Source organism: Pyxicephalus adspersus, chromosome 5 (genome assembly GCF_032062135.1).
Source record: "Pyxicephalus adspersus chromosome 5, UCB_Pads_2.0, whole genome shotgun sequence".
In the NCBI taxonomy this organism is placed as follows: Eukaryota; Metazoa; Chordata; class Amphibia; order Anura; family Pyxicephalidae; genus Pyxicephalus; species Pyxicephalus adspersus.
This window is the reverse complement of record NC_092862.1, coordinates 42,798,289-42,817,665: the sequence shown is the minus strand read 5'-3', so window position 1 is coordinate 42,817,665 and position 19,377 is coordinate 42,798,289. Positions and strand designations below refer to the sequence as shown.

The following is a 19,377-nucleotide window of genomic DNA, read 5'->3' as shown; positions in this document are numbered from 1 at the left end:
GTCTTACTTTACTTAAAATTACTTTCTGAGCTACAGACCCAGAACAAGAATTCAGGGAGGAAAGGCGGATGAATGGTACAACAAATCTTTTATTCTAGTTTTGGGTCAGGGATCCAAAAGGTAGTGGATCAACATGGGTGCCATAAAACTGGTATTTATTAAAAAGCTCAGAGGCCTCCATATATTTGAATTTACAAAATACAATTACATTTTTATTTTATTTAAATTATAATATATTTTGTGATTTTTGAGTAATTGGATACTGCCATTTGAGCAGTCTCTAACGTGTAATATTTTTTTTGAACAGTATTTATAAAGCGCCAACATATTACGCAGCGCTGTACATTAACTAGGGGTTGCAAATAACTGACAGAGACACAGCAGGAGCAGGAGAGAACTCTGCCAAAAGAACTTACAATCATTGTTCAATACCTAAAATGCTTTTTTTTGTTGATATCAGAGAATGATTTTCCAACAACCAATATCCACTGCAGGGATCTATTTTTTATAAAGAATGTTGGGACTAATGTCCCAGAAATCAAATGTTTTGCAAGATCACACTTTGTAGGACCAGCATTTTCATAGAACACTTCTTTTTCATAGAATCACACTTTGTAGGACCAGCATTTTCATAGAACACTACTGACTCTTTGCATAAGTCTCATCTGTCTGAATGTTGAATAAATGAACACTTCTTTAGGATTTATATTATCTCTTATTATCATATCTGCCACTATCCAGGCAGATAGTTTTTAGACAGACTTGGGCATGCTGAAATGTCATGCAAGTTCCAAAGACGCATTTAATATGTACTGGTAAAGAATGTCTCAATATTTATGACCCTATTAAATCCCACAGTATTAATTCTGTAATTATTTTAAACCTTTGTCAGGCAAGATGGATGCTCTGGATGACCCACTTTGCACACAGGCCATTAATCTTTTGTAGGTGTTGAAACTCCTTTCTAGTTCTACTCACTAGTTTTGCGTCACACACTGCTTTTTTTTTTTCAGACATGTGTCTCCTACTAAAAAATCCATTTGGAGGATGGAATGTGAAATGAAGAGAAAGCCTTGTATGTTTTATTTCAGTATATGAAGTTGGATTTTCAATATCTACTTTCCAAAAAAAGATTTTACCAATTTTGAAGATGGATCCATGTTTGGAGAATGCTAAGTATGTATGTATGTAGGAAAATAGGACATTTAAGGCATCATTAAATAAAAGGGGTTTTATTTATAACAATCTAACATGACAGGGGTTTCAATCTTCCACTTCTCTATTCATAAGCAAGAAAAAAGGTTTTGGCTGCATAAAGTTATTCTTGATCCAATTAACTGCTCTAATTTAAACTCAAAATTTTTAAAAGAATAAATACATTTTTACTTTATATTCTTTAGATTATTTTGGTAAAATATAAACCTAGCTTTCTTGCATAGGGATCGCTGTGCAGTTTACAGAACACCAGTAGAAATGCGTTTAATCACCTATGTTATCACCTATGTGTAAATGCATATAGACGTCAGCCAGCGTTTTACATTTATGCAATGCTTTGTCCATTTTAAAGCATGAAAGTGTGTTATGGGACCTATATACAAAGACAATGCGTGAAATACATTATTGATGAAAAAAAAAAATGTGTGAACCCAGCCTAAGAAGTTGTGACTAACATTATGCTTACTTTAAACTAAATAACAGTAGTAATGGTTTACATCTAATTAAACAAAAGTCAATTCATTTTTCACATCTCTTATTCACATAACATAAATTGTGAGCCTACGTAAAATAAAATCAATAAACAGCTTTGGTATTGATTAACAGACAAATGCAGTTTACAATTAAATTTTGCATTTACCACATTCTACAGAACTACATTAATAATTTATTTTTAAGAGAAAAAACAAGTCAAATAGATTTGTAAATGGAGGCTTGTACTGTATTTAAAATCATAAAAAAGGTCCGCATTCATGAGATAAATATGTGTTATTAAAAAGAATGCCCTAACATTCTGCTAATTAAAAGCCCAACCATTGGCACTGTAACCCCACCTTTTTAAAGCATTTTACAATCTTTTTCTGAAACACAACCTCTCCTCACGCAGCCTTTGATCTGCTTCCATCAAATCTAATATTTTACATGCCAATATTTTACATGCCAATACAACACAGTCCTGCCTCTGTCTCCCTCTTCTTCTGGCCACTCACAAAACACTCGGCCACGGACCTTGTTTTATGAATGACAAGGAGAAGAGGAAGACGTAGACACATCCACGATGCTGATGACTATGAAACCTGCAGTACTTCTGAGCAGTTCTTAAATATAGCAAAAAAAAAAAAAAAACATTGTATAAAATATCCAGAATTGGAAATGTACACACTTGCGGACAAGCAGCTGTTTCCATGCGGCTTTTGACAGCCGGAATATTGCGCCACTTGTACATCAGCAGCATTTTTACATCCTACAGTCAGTGGCAGCAACTGGTGACCCCATTCGGCCTCTATGGGCTGCTGCAGTGGGATGCTACATATAGCGTCTTGTCCAACTAAGCGGTTCAGGGACATGAGGAAGCAGTAAACACACTGTAACCTCACCACCAGTCTGAACATAGCCTTAAAATGTTTCTCCACGCAAACTATTTTGTTTTCTATAGAGAGATGGGAATAGAGACCCATGTAAGGTAAATACTGCAGTCGCTGTCCCTGGAGATACTTGTTCAAGTAATAAAGGACACCTCATATGATTAAATATCTAAACTTTATTGACTAAGCTTTTAAACACTACTAAATCAACCAAAATTGTTTTGTCTCTAATAATTACTCCAATTGTTCTGACTGACTGTGTAGAAGGTAGATGTTATATTGTTCCTTACCAGTTGGGAGTCTTGTGCATGTTGAGATCTTAGGGTGATATTCACAGTAGCGTGCCAAAACTGTCTGGTTTCCTCATCATGGCCATACACCATGAACTCTCTCTGATCCGGTGAAATGTCAAAAGTTCTTGCGGCAAATATCACCCCGTCGTTATCGATCCGAAAATCTGTTGGGTTACTGGTCTCATAATGTATCCGTCTTTGTTCACCGCAGTCTGCAAACCTCACTGGAGAAACAGAGAAATAGAAAAGGGTCAGCACTGATGCACTTACAGAAACTTGAAAAACAATCACCTAATCAATGGAGCAAAGGGAAAATGTTCTTCTGGAATATAGAAGACACACTTTGTTCACAGAAAACCAAACAGAAAGGATAATAATGGTTTAGGGATTTGTCAAAGGAATAATTGCTTTGGAGAGAATGTATTTATCATCTAATGTGCAAGTCTAAAAGACTGCACATTGAGAATTCTTGGCCACATACACACTGCAGTGTTAAAGGTTTTGCAGGTTTGGTCTTCACTGTATCTAACCAGCCTGCCACTGATAAATAATCATCATACTGTCAATTGTGTTTAAATGCATAGCACAAGCAGTTAGAGATAAACATATATTCTGTAATTGGTAATTAAAATGAATAGTCATTAAACTGGCAGATGTAACAATGTGTAAAATTTACCTTAACTTGTCACAATGCATTTAGATATTTTTTAAATTAGAACTTTAAATATTGCCATCGTATTCCGTGGAAGTGTGCAAAATCTGACTATTGTTCAAAAAAGATATAGAATTTATTGAGTATTTTATTTTCCATGCAATTTTGCATAAGAACCCATCCTCAGTCCCTAATCAAAACCTATTTTTAAAGAATTTCTCAAAGAAATGTATAACATATAAGTATCACTTTGAGATCACTGTTTATGGAGGTATTTCTAGCTATCCATTATCAAAAGCTTTTCTGAGATTCCAAAAGTACCATACTGTACTGAAATAAAATCACAAGCATCAATGCTCATATAAATATTAAAATGACAAGCAGTATCAGTCCAAGCAGCTGCGATAGGGTTTATGTACATGTGAAGATAACATAGATCCAGAATTACATTTTTTTGGATATTAAGATTGCTGAGGATGAAGAAAGAGGCCATATGAGGGTTTCACAAAAATGTTGCACTGGGGCTCCATGATCTAAAACTATGCCTCTGGTTGTGACCTATGGTGGTAGACTACCTGATGTATTTCTCTTGGTAATATTATGTCCAGAGGACATTATTAAAGGAAATCAAGTGTCTCTATTGCATTCTGATATGTGTTGGATTCTGATATGCCATGGACAGTCACCCAAATATCTATCCTACAATGAACTTTGTAAGCTTGATCATTTCTCCCACCTAGTTCTTGTTTTATGTTTGTTTTAATGAAATACCAATCACACAGAGATTGGTATATGTGCAAAAAAAATGAAGCAATTGCAAAACATAGCAATGCACAATGTTATTAGTCGGTTATGTTCATACAAAAATCTATTTAACTTAAACTGTTCTCTATAAAATATTTAAAATGTTTTCCAATTGTTATCTCAAATATATCATTCCCTAGAAGGTAAAATACACTCTGATGAGCATTTAAGAGATTCTAAAACTTTAATATATAAATGTGTCCTTTAGAAATGCTGAAGTCTGCAGTATTAAAAAATTTCAGCTGATCTCTCATAGGAAATAGACATTTTAATGGAATTAGGAACAGTTGTGGAGAGAGCAAAAGTATTATCAACACTCAAAATGACTTCAATATAAACAGCTCTGGCTTGTTTATGAGCAAAGGGACACTTACCCGAATGGCCTCCTTCGAAATATTACCACTACTTATCATTTAGAAAATAAAGAGCAAGCTATTGTGTATTTCAAGCAAGCCCTTACATAGAATAATTGAGAAAAGAACCATTTTACAGAGAAACAAGAGTTCTACTCATACCAGGAGCCTCAGTGACTGTCTTTATTTTATCCGGCTGAGGGAAAAAAAATCTGTATCCAGTACTCAATGTACGATCCATCCTCATAAGGAAACATTAAAATAGAGTAGACAGTTTAAAGTGTCACACTGCAGTTAGTGACTTCCATTCCATTACCAATGTGACCTTACACGATGACCCCATTTTTTAAGGGCATGTTTTGAAATTCAGCAGCTGGGTAAGGAAACATATGGAATACCACGAATTAACCTTTAATGCCTAAAGCCAGAAGGGATATGCAAGTCTGTTACAAATGTTACATGCTACACAAGATGAAATACTGAAACAGATAAACTTACTGGCCCATAGTCATTAAAAACAGATCCTGAAATCCCTGGCTGCAAGGGAAATGTTTCAAAATATTCTTTAAGTGTTTGCTGACTTTTATGAGTTATGAATATGTGCCCTTATTAGTAGAAACCTACTAGTTTATATATTCAAGCATTACTGAAACAATCATCTTTGTCTATTGGTTGCCAGGGAAGCAGAGCTTCAGGCTAGAAAAGAACAGCTTGGGGCACAAGGAAATACAATGCCTAATACAGAAGATTATTTCTACAGTGGATATTTAATGTAATATATTATTTTACAATTGAAAAATGGGAAAGTCAAATTCATAAATGGAACCTTTCCAAAGGCTGCAGCTGAGCATACTGAATGTTCTTCTAATACTCACCATATACATAGCGATAAGATGGCCTGGCATTTTTTTTATATATTTGAGTACCTAAAGCTTCTAAACTGTACATTTGTTATACAAGAGTCACTTCCCTGCCCTGGGCAGTGTAACTGCATTACATAATCATTTTTATTGCTAGCTATAATAGGGAAGTCCTGGGAGGTGGGTGATGGATCACAACTTAATTGAAAAAGCAAACCTATACTTTGCCCATTCAGGGCAGAACAAAATTGTGCTTTAATTCCTGGTGCTACATAAGCATATACCGGTACTACATTTCTTTTTTTTATCTTTGATCCTCCCATTCGCTTTGCTTGCTCTCATCAAAATAAAAAAAACTGTTGTTTCTTCAAATTGGAGAAGCATAGGGCTCACTCCCTAGCACTGTAACCTGGTTGTGGGAAAGGAATATCGTAGCACAATGCAATATTGGACTGGGGACTTTGAGCTAACAAAGTGTTTCATTTCCTTGTTGCCTGTGGCTGAGCAGAATGGCAAGAATGCAAAGGAAAGGTAGCTATGTGCTATGGGAGGAAAGGCATTAAATGGCACTTATTTGCCCTAGAAAGGCATATCATTGGTGTGATTTAAGAGACCACTAATTGACAAAGCTCCACACTACAGGAACACTGTTGTACACTGGGCCTAAATTATTAAAGCTCTCCAAAACTAGATAAACTGTCATGGGTGGACCTGGGTGATCCAACAAATCTGGAACTGATTTCTAAAAATATTTTTTTGTTATTTAGCAAATGTTTTCAATCCTGGATTAGATCCATCAGGTTTGCAAAATCACCCATGATAGTCTATCTTCTCTGGTCTAGGAGAGCTTTGATAAATCAGGCACATTATCTAAAATATATTAAGCGAGCACTTATTAACACAATGAGGAAAAAGAAGAGTTTGGAAAAGTGACTTTTAGTAAAGAAGTGTTAAAGAATTAGACAGCCAGTGGAGCAACTTTGAATATAAAAATCTGTATAAACGCCACTGAAAAGCATATTTCCCACTTAACAACTCTATGTTTGAAGCATACATGTTCTTTGCATATTCCTGCAAAAATACCAATAAAAATATGAACTAACAACATTGAGAGCAGCATTATTCTTTACAATAATGACTATTATGACAGAGTGCCACTTTTTCTACTAATGTTTTATTTTTCGTTATCCAACAACACTCATATGAAGAAGTTTGATGGCCTTGCATATTTTTCATCCATAGTAGCTAAATTGCCGCCTGCATTGTCTAACATTATTAAATGTGCTATGTGTCATCTTGCCAACTAGAGAAAAAGTTCTACATTATAAATTAAAATAATAGAAACTAATAATGAAAAACAGCTCACTCAGTTCGGGATACATTTATCTGCAGATTGCTGTCGGAACAAAGGAAATATAGTGTAAAGATTTATGGCAGAATGCTGAATGCGAAGAAATGGCTAACAAGAGAGCGCATTGTCCAAAGTTGAAGGCAGGTGGCAAAGTACTATGTGTGAGGTTTTGTTACTGCCTTGAAATAGATCTAATTCACAACTATGTTACAAATTAGCCTTAAGTCACAGTAATAGGAAATCAGAAAAGAATTTAGAATATGTACCAAAGGACATACAAAGGCAACAATTTATTTTAATCTAATTATTATCCCCAGCTGCATATGTAGTTTCAGTATGTGAACTGACCAGTCGGATTCTATGCTAACCATATTCTATTGCTGAGTTTGTATCTGCTTTATGTTAATCTTAACCATTGTGTTCAACTAAAAAAAATCATATGATTTTGAAAAAATTTTACAATAGAACTCTGACGCAAAATTCTATTAAACATTTTTTTGTATAATTTAAAGAAAAAATACTCCAATTAATGTGAATCAATAAATGAACTTGAGAGTATGTCAGGTTTTCTGCACCTATAACTTTTTTTTTTTCAAATTTAAGACATTCAATAAATGGTAATTAAAAAAATAAAATAAAACCCACACTGGCTTGACGTTCCTTTTTTTAAATTCAATGGCCACATTTAGGCCAAGATTTTATACATACAGACCAGGGTCATTTTAGTGTGTAAACTATGCCTTACTAAATTCACTGCTGTCTGATAGAGATTCCTAAAAAGTGAAACCCGGCCCTATGGGAGTATAAAGGAGACCTCTGTTCTCTCTGAAGAGATCACGTGACCTCTTTCATTGACACATACTCCACTGTCATATACACCACTGCAACCTCTTTCACCAATACAATGCTTTAGGTGGCCTGCGGTGAATCAAACCCTCAAAATCCTACCAATGGACAATAATGCTCAATCAAATTTCCAGCATAAGTTTGAAATTATGAACGTAGCTGTGTTGATATGTAATTTGGAACTTCTTTTTTAAGTTTTGTTTTTCCTCCCAAATTTTCTATGTGTATAAATATGCCCTTTAATTTTGCATTATTTGTTTACTTTTTATACGCGGGACCGAAGAACATGTCTCATTATTATGAAAAGTCTTTCTTAGCATCTTCTGCATATATATATATATATATATATATATATATATTACAGACTAATGGTTTATTTTCTTCTTACAGTTTCTTATAAACAACCCACATGGGTTTCATCAAATTTCAGCACCAACTGGACTTACACAACAGATGTTTTCACAGTTATATTTACCCTTCATATAAGATTTTATCTCCAACAGCTTGAGCAGAAATATCCTTGCCTAGGGGAAACAGACAAGTAATATTCTGACAAATATGCTACTAGGAAATAGTTGGATGTCACACTTTATGTAAATATAAGTGTGTATAGACTACATATGTTATGTAGGTTACCAATAACAAGAAGAAATATAATTGATATAGTAGCTTTAGCTCTTCTTTGGAGAATACTCCACTGATGTCTATGGGTAATATTTTACAATTTCATAAAACATTTTTAAACCCAAGGCTACTCATATTCTTTTATGATGCATTATTTTTGTTTGTAAGTACCCAATGATCAAACTTGATGTGTTTTGTCTATATCTGAAATAGCATTCTGATAACAACTCATACTTTAGGAAAGACTCATGTAAACTCTATGTCATAAATAGGACCACACTACCGGTATATAATAAACCAATTTTAACTTTTTGCGTTTTGTTTTGATGTACAAAAGCAGTGCCATGTTCTACGGAGATCTTTTATCAGAGCTAGAAAGTACACTTAAGCTATTATAGTACCCTGATTACTCACATCTTTCCAGAGTTACATTTAGCTCAAGTCATGTAACTGCTCTATGTGTATAAAAATAGCACTCTCTAACAAACAATAACAAAAAAACATAAAATAGGACAGAATAATTACAAAAGCTGAAAAATAAAGATAAAATGCAAAGTGGAAACTATTAGCAAAAATACAAGAAGCTACAATTTTTTACAAAGAGTTTGCTTTTTTTTTATTTGCTTCCTGGAATGTTTCCCTTCAGAATCCTTAGACAACAGTTCATTAAGCTTGGAATACATAAAGCCCGTTAGGCATAATGTAGAACTAAAGAAGCAGCTTAGACCAGAAATGCCAGCAGCTAATGAAGTGGAGAAATGCGACAATGAAACTGTTCAGCTTTAAAGCAAAGATGTGAAGAACATACACAAAATCTATTTAAAAAAAAAGTCAACCTGGTAAAACAAAGTAATAAAGTGTCAAAACATTTTTATCAGCGATCCAAAAAAATCTGCATGTAGCAAATTCAGATGTCCAGTTTCATAGCAGACTTTTGTTAAAAAACAGAAGGATTATTGCCATTCGCCCTTGCATGCATTCTAATAAGTCCAAAAAACGAGGGCTGCTCACTGCTTCATTGATATTCTCCCTCTAGGCTAAAGCACAATATGAAATTCAATGAAAACTCTCTTTCATTTGACAGCACCCTGCGAAAAATGCATCAAATTGCCGGTGCCCTGGCAAAATTATGCTCTTTGTGCAGGGAATGGCCATTAACAAATTACACAGAAGTCTAACTACCCATAATTAAATTACTCTGACAGAGTACAGGTTGTGCAGCAACCACAGCTTGCCCATTCTCCCAAAGCATGCTGGAGATTGATGTTTTAACCCCTTGTGTGCCAGCAAATGACACATTTTGCTCCTTTTGAAGAAACACATTCAATTCAAAGTTTTTCATTATGGCACAGTTTAGTCTGTAGGATACTACTACTTATAATAATAATAATAATGCAATGTAAAGCATTAAATGATTTATTAAACTGGGCTCAACAATTTTTTGTTGAGATGGCATTACCTAATAATAATACAGAATCTGTTTTTCTTGTTTACCTTATATAGCAAAACTGTTTGCATTTAAATTATAGAGTTTCCAATTTAGACCTGTTCTCTAACCCACTGGGTCCATTTAGGAAGAGATTGCATTGATGTACACACACATGGAGAATTCATTATCTAACGTATCTAGAAAATGATACAGGGTTGGTCAAGGTTGTGATGCACGTTGAACATCCAAATAATGCTGCTTTTGTGCTTTCTGTTGTTATAAGGTGTACAATGGAACCCATGTGTCAACATTTTGCTTGACAGTAGAAATAAAAAAGAGGGAAATTGTGACCAGCTTGCTGAACATTCAAATAAAATATTTCATGCAAAGTAGCATTCCTATAAAAAAAAAATAAAAAAAAAATAAACTATAAAAACCTTTAAAAAAATAAATAAATAAAATAACCTAAAATAACAAAACATATTTATAAGCATTTATGAAAATAAACCGCCTTTGAAGCCATGTATACATGTTGACCGTAGCCACAGCAGACATTCCACCTCTTGTGCACTGTTATCCTCCCAGAATCACTATGGCTTTTTGCTGGTGTTTTACAGTTGCCTAACATCAATAAATGTTCTGTGTAGCTTTGTTCCTACGTGAGATGCATATGTAAATCCCTGAGAGTTGTCAGATAGACCCCTCAGCATTAGAGAAATTTCCATTATTTTAGGCATGCCATGGGTCAGCCAAAACACATTTGGACACTGAAGCATAGTAAACCACACTTATTAGGTCTAACTGGAGTGAAAACAAGGGTGAGCCTAAAGCAGAATTAAACTTCATAAAGCAAAAATTGTGAACAGGCAGGTTCTTAATTGCAGAATTATTGCTTGTTCACAATTTTTTCTTTAGTGTACACATAGCTGTTAATATGCATTATATGCAGGGGGCATTCCGCTGATTGCCGGGAAAGAATGATCCAAGATGAACCAAGATTGCCAAAGATCCAGAAACCGAAAGAGAACCATGTGAGAATGGCTGGCCCATGACAGAGCAAGGAAAGTTGAGTATATTTAAAAAATTGAGACCAGGAAGGTAAGATTATTTAATGGGAACATCATCTGTCGAATCTGAAATAATGAACCTACCTGTTCACAAGTTTAGTTTTTTTTAAATAAACAATTAATAAACCGGAAATATAAATTATGGGTCTGATATATATATGATCCTAAGATGATGAACTGACAAGTCTTTAACATTTTTGAATAAAAGACAGCTGACATATACATGCATGTTCCAGGTCTGTGACTAATTAAGTAGTGAAATAAGGATAAGGATGACAATAATGGAGCATGCACATTTTATTAAAAAAAAATATATAACTGATGTTTTCCATTTAAAACACTGAGCACACAGAGCTTTGACTGAGGTTTTAAACTATGTATTGAAATTCTAATTGTTGAAACACTTAACCCTAACTATTACAACAGAAACATAAAAGGCTCACTATTCAAGTAATAAAATGTATAATATAACTTTGTTAGGAAATGGCTTATGCATTATAGATAAGGAAATAATATGTTACTGTATGACTGCAGATATTCAGCTTATAGTACTAATCAGAAAAGAAACAGCAAGCATTACAGTATAATATTTCTGTGCAAATATAAAACCGAGGAAATATACACAGCGAAGTCATAAAGAATTCTGGCATGTGCATTGGTTTGTGTTTATGATTTCATTTATTTTGGAATGACAAATGCACATAGCCAAGAAATGAAAGCAAGTTCAAAATCTATATTTTTTCCCAGAAAAAAAAGAACTAGATGTATAACAAACTCTATAATATAAGTATATAAATACTTAAATATAATTGTACAATAAAAATGACTGATAGATTGCTGGTATTTTGAATAGTGAATTATGTTGGTAGACATACGGGAATCATCAATGGGGCTTTGTAGAATAGTGTGGCTGCTTTTATGCACAGAAGAAAAAAAACTGAGGTTAGGTTAATTTAGGATTTGAAGGTGACCATGGAATGCATTTGGAATACATTTCAAGCACCCCTATATTGGCCATATCAGAAAGAGAGGAATGAGCTTTACAACTCAGTACATACTTTCATGTTTGTTGGCCTTTGTGACAACAAGTTTTACTAATTAAACTTTGTCATGTATGTTAATTTTTAGTTGTTTTGAACAATCTTTGCTGATATATTGAGTGGGTATGAATCCTCAACTTTCCAGCTCAGTAGTTACTCAGTTGGATACTGTTCAGACAGGAAAGAACAAGTGCTTATAATGTCGTTATCACTGTGCCTCAAAAGCCACCATTGGCTAGTCAGTGCCACCATTTCCCCAAACAGCTCAGGTCTCATAGATTATTTACCTATTTTTGTAGGGACCTTTAGGGTGTTATGATTGCTTTCTTTGGTAAATAAACCTTAAAATCACGCAGCATATGCTGAAAACCTTTGCATGTAGCCTGTGTGATGAACAGGAGGGAAAGATGAGACCCTGCCTCCAAAGTCCCCCCAATTTTATAGACTGAGGTTAAACAAGTAACAAAGCCTATAGATCAACTGATTCCTAAAATAACACAGCAAACAAGTAGGAGAAAATAAAATATAAGGACAAAAATATATAGACTGTAAGCACCGGATGAACTTTTCCTAATCTGTTAGTTGCACCTCTAATTCCTGTTCAAAGTATGTACTTAGATTGGTTCTGGGATACCATAATGAATAAATGGATATGAAATATGTAAAAAAAACAACCCACTGGAAGCCAAGAAAAAATATTGGCCATCCCTGCATAGATATTTTTAGTGCTCATAAACTACAGCCCAAAACCAAGAAAGAACTCAATAGCTTATGATCTTCTGTGCAGACATAACAAGGTGTTTATTAATTAGATATTACAAAAGGTAATTGGATTACAGTCTTAGGTAGATAATGTGGCAATCTTCTGTTCACACTGCCTGATGCCACTTTTCACAATACTATAATACAATAAAGTTTGTGTGAAGTGATGTGTTGAAGAAATCTCAACAAAAAGGTGGGTATTTACAAAAAAAAAACACAAACTAAAGGTCATATTCATACCACAGCAAATGATTGTTTTTTCTAGTTATTTCCTGCATATTTACATACTTTTAGCCCATTGCTAAATGTCATCTATGATTTGTGGTTGTTGTTTTGTGCTATATAAAAAAGGCACAATCATCTCTAGATTGTGCATTGCACCTGAGTCCTTTTTGGCAGCACAGCTGGACTTCCTGTTTTTCAGTGGCAAACCCAATGCTATAATTATATTATTGCAAATATTAGACTCCATGCCTGTTACTCTTTTTGCAGTTATTGGAAATTACTGATTTTATAAACAATTTGCCAAGTATAACTTATAGAGAATAAACAGCACTTGCTCATCCTCTGTGCTTCCAATCATGTTTGTTTATGGAACATGGCCATACTGAGGAGGATAGTCAGATACCTAAAATGCTCATTTTTTTTGCCCCCTGGTTTTCCCCCTGGCAATCCCACCATTTCTTACCCCCTTCAATAAAACACTCATGCACATACTTCCTGTGTTTTTTTCTAAAATCTGTACAAATGCCGTTTCTCCCGAGGCCTTCTCCCCAGGTCATGTGAAATCACGGATCCTTTTCCTCCAGTCGTATATGGTCTAGGGAACATCGCTCATGTATTGTTCTGAGAACCATTCTCTGAATTTTTTACCTGATAAGCCTAGAGCGTGGGCCTGACTGACTGCCCATTTGATGGTGCTTGGATAGTTCGGGTCCAACACAACTTGGCAGAACCATGGCCGTGGTATAACAGGTTGTAAGGGTGGCACTCTGACCATCTCTATAACAAAGACATGGTTCCCTGAGACTCCACTATTGTTTCCTCTGCAGTAAATAAGGCTGAAAAAGGCAGCCATTGAGTCTGCTAGAAAAACCATTTCATGCAAATCTGTCTACACAAAGGAGGCTTTTACAGGCAAACAACATGCACACAATATTTTAAATACACATATAATATTTTGGAAATTATTTAATGAAATGAATGGACAGAGCCTTTCATAATTTTGTTATTAGGACTTTGCTAACCTACTAAACTTCCCTATTTATAGAACTGCAAGGGGGCAAAAAACAAAGGGCAAGAATATATATATTTTTTATTTCTATTATGAAACTGAATATTAAGGTATATCTAATAAAATCTTTCTATGTATCTGAGGGTCTGTCTGTGAAAAAGTAAAAATTTTTACAAGAAACAGTAAAAAAAACTGTCATTTGCTAAACTGTATAATAAATGTGCCTATTTGTGAACTAGCGAGGCAGTGTGCAGCAGTTGTTGAATTTTGATAAATGGCTTCATATTTTTTACAATGACTTTTTCTATAGTTTATTGGGTAGAATCATGTAACTGACCTTGGCAATTTAGAAAACCAGTTTATAAGTCAAATAACTAAAAGCAACATTTCTAGAATGATGTGTAGCTGTAATCACCCACTCATAGCAAGGAATTTTATAAAATGTTTTCATATATTTTATATCAATTTTGATTATTTTTTAAAGCATCAGGAAAGTCAATTCCAGGTTGTTTGTCTGAACAATGGGCTGGAATGGCAGAAACCAGAAAGGGCAAGAAATGGTGATAGTTTCTCTAAAGTGTTATTTGGTAAAACATGTAAAAGCCATAGAACTGGCAATTACTATGTTTAAGCCATAATTCCTGTACTTTCCTTAGTGTTATATACACAGACATAATGCATATTATTTCAGATGATAACCTGTGCTACTTGGAAATTGATAGCCTTATATACTTCAATCTGTAGCATATATTATATACATGTAATGTGATATCTGGTTTACTAAAACCAAGCCTATGTTGTCAGTAAGGGTGCCTTTCTGGTAAAATAATGATCACATTCTTGTGCATTCCTAAGCATGTGTATGAACTCAGCAAATGGATAATCTTGGTATAAGGTAAGATATGCCTACTTATGGTAAATATTTGCATAAACAGTCCTTTTTAAATGATATTTAATTATACCAACTGTAAAAAAATAATATATATATATATATATATATATACACACACACAAAATTCAGCCAAATATATTTTATTAGTTATGGAGGATATAGCTAATGGAAACTGGTCAGGTTTGTCAAAACATCTTTGCCAAAATCTGACTTTAGCGCCAACCCCATTAGTCAATGGGTGATTTTAGGGACCTATGGCAAAATACTGTCAAAAAGAAATGAGTGCTGAAAAGTGACATGGGGAACACCATTTAGCATATTTTTTGTGCAACAATAAAAATATTTTATATTTTTTAAATAACATGTTTTGAGGGATGCTTAAAGATGTATGTTGTGTTATTTTAAGAGGTGAAACTCCCCTTAAATTGTGACCAGACCTTTACCTATGTATGCAGCCTGGAAAGCCGGGAAAAAAGGGTTTATAATATTACCACCATTCAATAGATAAATGCAAGATTTGTTAAATTTTTACACCACATTTAAATATGAGAAAACAGGAAACAGACATCATATAAAGGTTTGTGAACATTTGCCCACAGCATATATTCTGCACTAAACGCGCACATATGTATGTGCAAATAAAAATGTGACCAGAGTTACTGAAAGTACTGTTCGTACTCTTTAAATTAAGCTTCCCATGATGTAATGCAGCCATTTGATTATGTATTTCCTGCTGTTAGGGGGTGTGCGCATATAGAAATCGCAGTCATAGGGTTTGATGACCAGCATTACTGTACATACAATACTGTGCTATAGAGAGGTCATTAAGTTTACAGGCATATAGCTTGCCAGCTGTTATATTAGTACAAGCAGGGATTTTCTTAACTGAAGCAAACCAGCAGGTAAAACAGCTTTTTTTTACATTGCAATTGATTTGTCCTTTCCAACAACAAAAGAAATTTCTTGGACATCAGCTTTAGCTACAGTTATGATTATAACACGATGTGTACAGGAAAACACAAAATGTCAGGCATTTTAAATAATAAATATATACATTCATAAGACTTGCAACAAAATTACAATTATTCAGATACTAAGGTTAACAATGACGCAATATTTTATACATCATTTAAAAGAACACTTTATAGGAAAATATGCATGCGCTACCTTCTATCTACTTCTACTTATCCATGGCTGTCATAGACCTTGCAATATATTTATTGGATATGCCATTATATGACTATATAAAACTATACATAATAACTATATAAAACGAGTTATATAGATGACTAAAAAAAAAAAAATCTAAAAAAAAAACAATCTTGATTGATGGTTGATTGATATATTGATCAAAGAGTAATCAGGATTGCATGTCCTTTGCAGGATCAGGCACATTTTTTATACATATGATGATTAGTGAATGTAGATCCACTAAGCAATGAACATCGACTCTTCAACATTTTCTATTCTTTTGATAAACCAGCCACTGAAGCTCATTGATCACTTTAAAAGGTAACTCATATTTTCAGGAGGGAATGGAATGTCTTCTACAATGGGTTCCCTTTAAATACAACAGCTGGTATAGTCACATGTCACTGCAAAGCATTAAAAACCAGCTCTGCTGCCTAACAAATAAAAATATTATCATTATTTTGTTCAATTTCATTTAGAAACCACTGACTGCTCAAGTTAAAAAAAAAAATATATAATACTTTGCCTGTGGGTAAAAAAACAAGAGATGTTAAGCACAATGTTCTGTATCGAAATGAAGGTCATTAAAATGTTGCTGGAAACTATAATTAGCTGAGGCCAAAACAACCTATAATGGTAACATAACTTAAAATGAGCATGTTGTTAGAGATAGAACAGCGTGCATATCATATACGGGATGCCACACTAAAATCTATGATCCCAAAAACCTGCACAGAATGTGATGTCATGGTGCAGTGTTTAATTAAACCATTTTACTTAGTCATGCAGCAACTCTCAGGAATAATAAAAAGGAAATAACGTTAATTTGGTAACTTTTTATTTGTTTTGTTTCTATTCCTGCTAAGGCAAAGGAACGTCAATTTTATGAGAAATTCAATAGTTAGGCTAATGGAAAATTTTACCTGAAATGCCATTTTTACCTAATATGCCGATTTACTTCTAGACCATGAAGCCATGATGACATGTTGCCTAATTTCTGTGCCCTAAAGAAAATTTGGTGTTTTATGTGATTTTCAGGAAAATAACCAATTGACCGTTTCCAAAGTTTTGCACCTGGGTCCTATGTCTTCTGGATATTGTTGGTCCTCTAGAAAAAAAACACTTTTTGGAAGGTATGCTAACAATTGGTTGAAAACCTAAAAGTCCCAATCTTCCTCCAAAACATCTTCTTTCACATCAGAATACCATTGGAGTCAGATAGATCGTCTTTTAAACTGATATGACTTAAATGACTCATATAACTTCGTAAATAAACATGCATATGATTGTCTATGGAGAAAGCCAGCAAGACTACCTTTGGAGTTTGTGACATGACAGTTTGGTATCGTATAGTAAAAGAGGAGCATAGTGACAATTCCATCACTGGCTTATCAAAAAGGCAACAACTTTAGACAATGTTTTCCACTTTTTTGAATTACTCCCCCACCCCAAGCAATCTAAGCTGTTATCCACTGATATCATCATAGAGTTTGAAAAGTTGGTAAGGTGGCCATCAAATGCTTTTGGACAACCTTGGCGTCTGTAATAAAATGAACTGGTCCCTAGCAATTATTTGTTTCAAACATTCATAAAGGTTTTCAGCTAGACAATGTTTTGATCACTTCAGTTTGTGAAGATGGCCCAGTACAGTGTAGTTTGTCTACATAAGCTAAATATTTCCAACTGTAGACAACTTTACCCACTCAGGTGCACCTAGCAAAATGAATATTTCTTTTGGTAAATGTAGGTTTGCTTTCAAAATGAATGAATATGCACTTAGCTTATTGAATAAGGTTAAGAAGTACACTTGAATCGTTTAATTAGGCACAAAGTTAAAAAGTCTGTTTTTATTTTTCCTTGCACATAACTGGTTATTTAAAGTGAAGCATCAGCATATTAACAATACTAAGTGAGCATTCACTTTCCTAAGTGAATAGTCTTTATTTCTTATGCAAATCAACGGCAACTTATGGCATTGATTATTTAAGGCTGAACTTCAGACAGGTATAAAAGACACAAAATAATGCAGCTGTGTATTTATAAACACATTCCTATATGTATTATTTTAAATGCTAGCAGAGGATTAGTACACCTTTGTAGCACATTGAAGCACGCAAATTGCAATTTGAACATTTCCATTCCTTTTTTTAAGGCTTTGTTAGTGCCTTTCTGCACTCCCCAACATATCTCCATGTTCCTTGGCATGACATTGGCATTTAGGGACCCCGAGGAAGAGAAAACTTTGCTATGTTTGGCTGTCATAGCTTCGGGGAAAAATTACACACAGGTAAAGCACTCAATATATAGTGACATTTTAACAACACTACAAGGTACATAGTACCCTTGTCCTTTTTGTACCTAAATTTGAACTGGTATCAGCCAAAAAAGCCACCTACTTGAGGAAAAGAAGCACAACGAGTCAAATAATTGTGGCCATGTGAAAGGAACTCCCTTAGAGAAAGAAAGTGCAGAGAGACTATGGTCTGCTCAGTATGCTGCTCCTATATTCACTGCCCAGTCTAAGGCTAATGGAAGTTTTTCTAAACTACTGCAAAGGAAAACAGATTTCCTGTAAAATTCAGAATTGGACAGGCAGAAATACAAATTCTTTGGCAGGTATATGTTGATATGTGGATTATTAGGCTGTTTGTCTGGAGTTTAGCTCTAACTGTTCTACTTTACAGTTTAAATCTTGTCAAAAATATGAAAGTCAATAGAGAAATGCATAAATTCTCACATGCTCACATTTATGTCAACTAGGCAGAGGGGCATGAAAAATACAATTCTATGTATATCTTGTAAAAGGATTCGGCTTATTACACATGAGCAGAACCATTGCCAATTTTGTGTTAGATCTACTGGTCCAATTGATTCTATTGTAGGAAGTGGTTTGATTTGAAGTTTTATAGCACAGCACATGTGTTTTTATATTCTGACCATCCACAATTGGTGTGGGAATGAGTAAACTACAGGACAGATCTTGATCCAGATCTCCTGATTGGATTCGCTAGATATCCCCTGTACAAGTGACTTGACTTGTGCACTTGAAATTAATGTTTGCAAACACGTATGATCTGCCCCTGCCCATTTCAGGACCCTCACGTCAAGCACAACCTGTCTCTTGTACTTCAGGTCCAAATATTTTTTTGGATAAGAAGTGAAAATGAGTTTGTATGGACTAAGCTAGTCGCAGCTAAAAATTGAGATAGTAGCATTTTCATTGCTGTTACATAATGCCTTTTAGGCCTTCCTAAACCTAAATCTATTATCATTTAACCTTACTGTATTTTTAACTTACAGACCTAAATTCATGCTACCATGCATCATTAAAAGCCTTAAAATGAAAAATTTGGAGAAGCATGCAGGCAGATGTGCCCTTGGGAATAGAGGCTGGCACATT

General features: G+C 34.3%; 1 protein-coding gene across 1 annotated transcript in view; it reads right to left on the bottom strand.

The window, feature by feature from the left end:
• Positions 1-19,377, bottom strand: part of CDH2 (cadherin 2) — a 197,520-nt gene that overhangs the window by 47,250 nt on the left and 130,893 nt on the right. Inside the window, exon 3 of the mRNA XM_072411285.1 lies at positions 2,870-3,096. Within this exon, the coding sequence (XP_072267386.1) occupies positions 2,870-3,096 (227 nt within the window). The remainder of the gene's footprint in view (positions 1-2,869; positions 3,097-19,377) is intronic.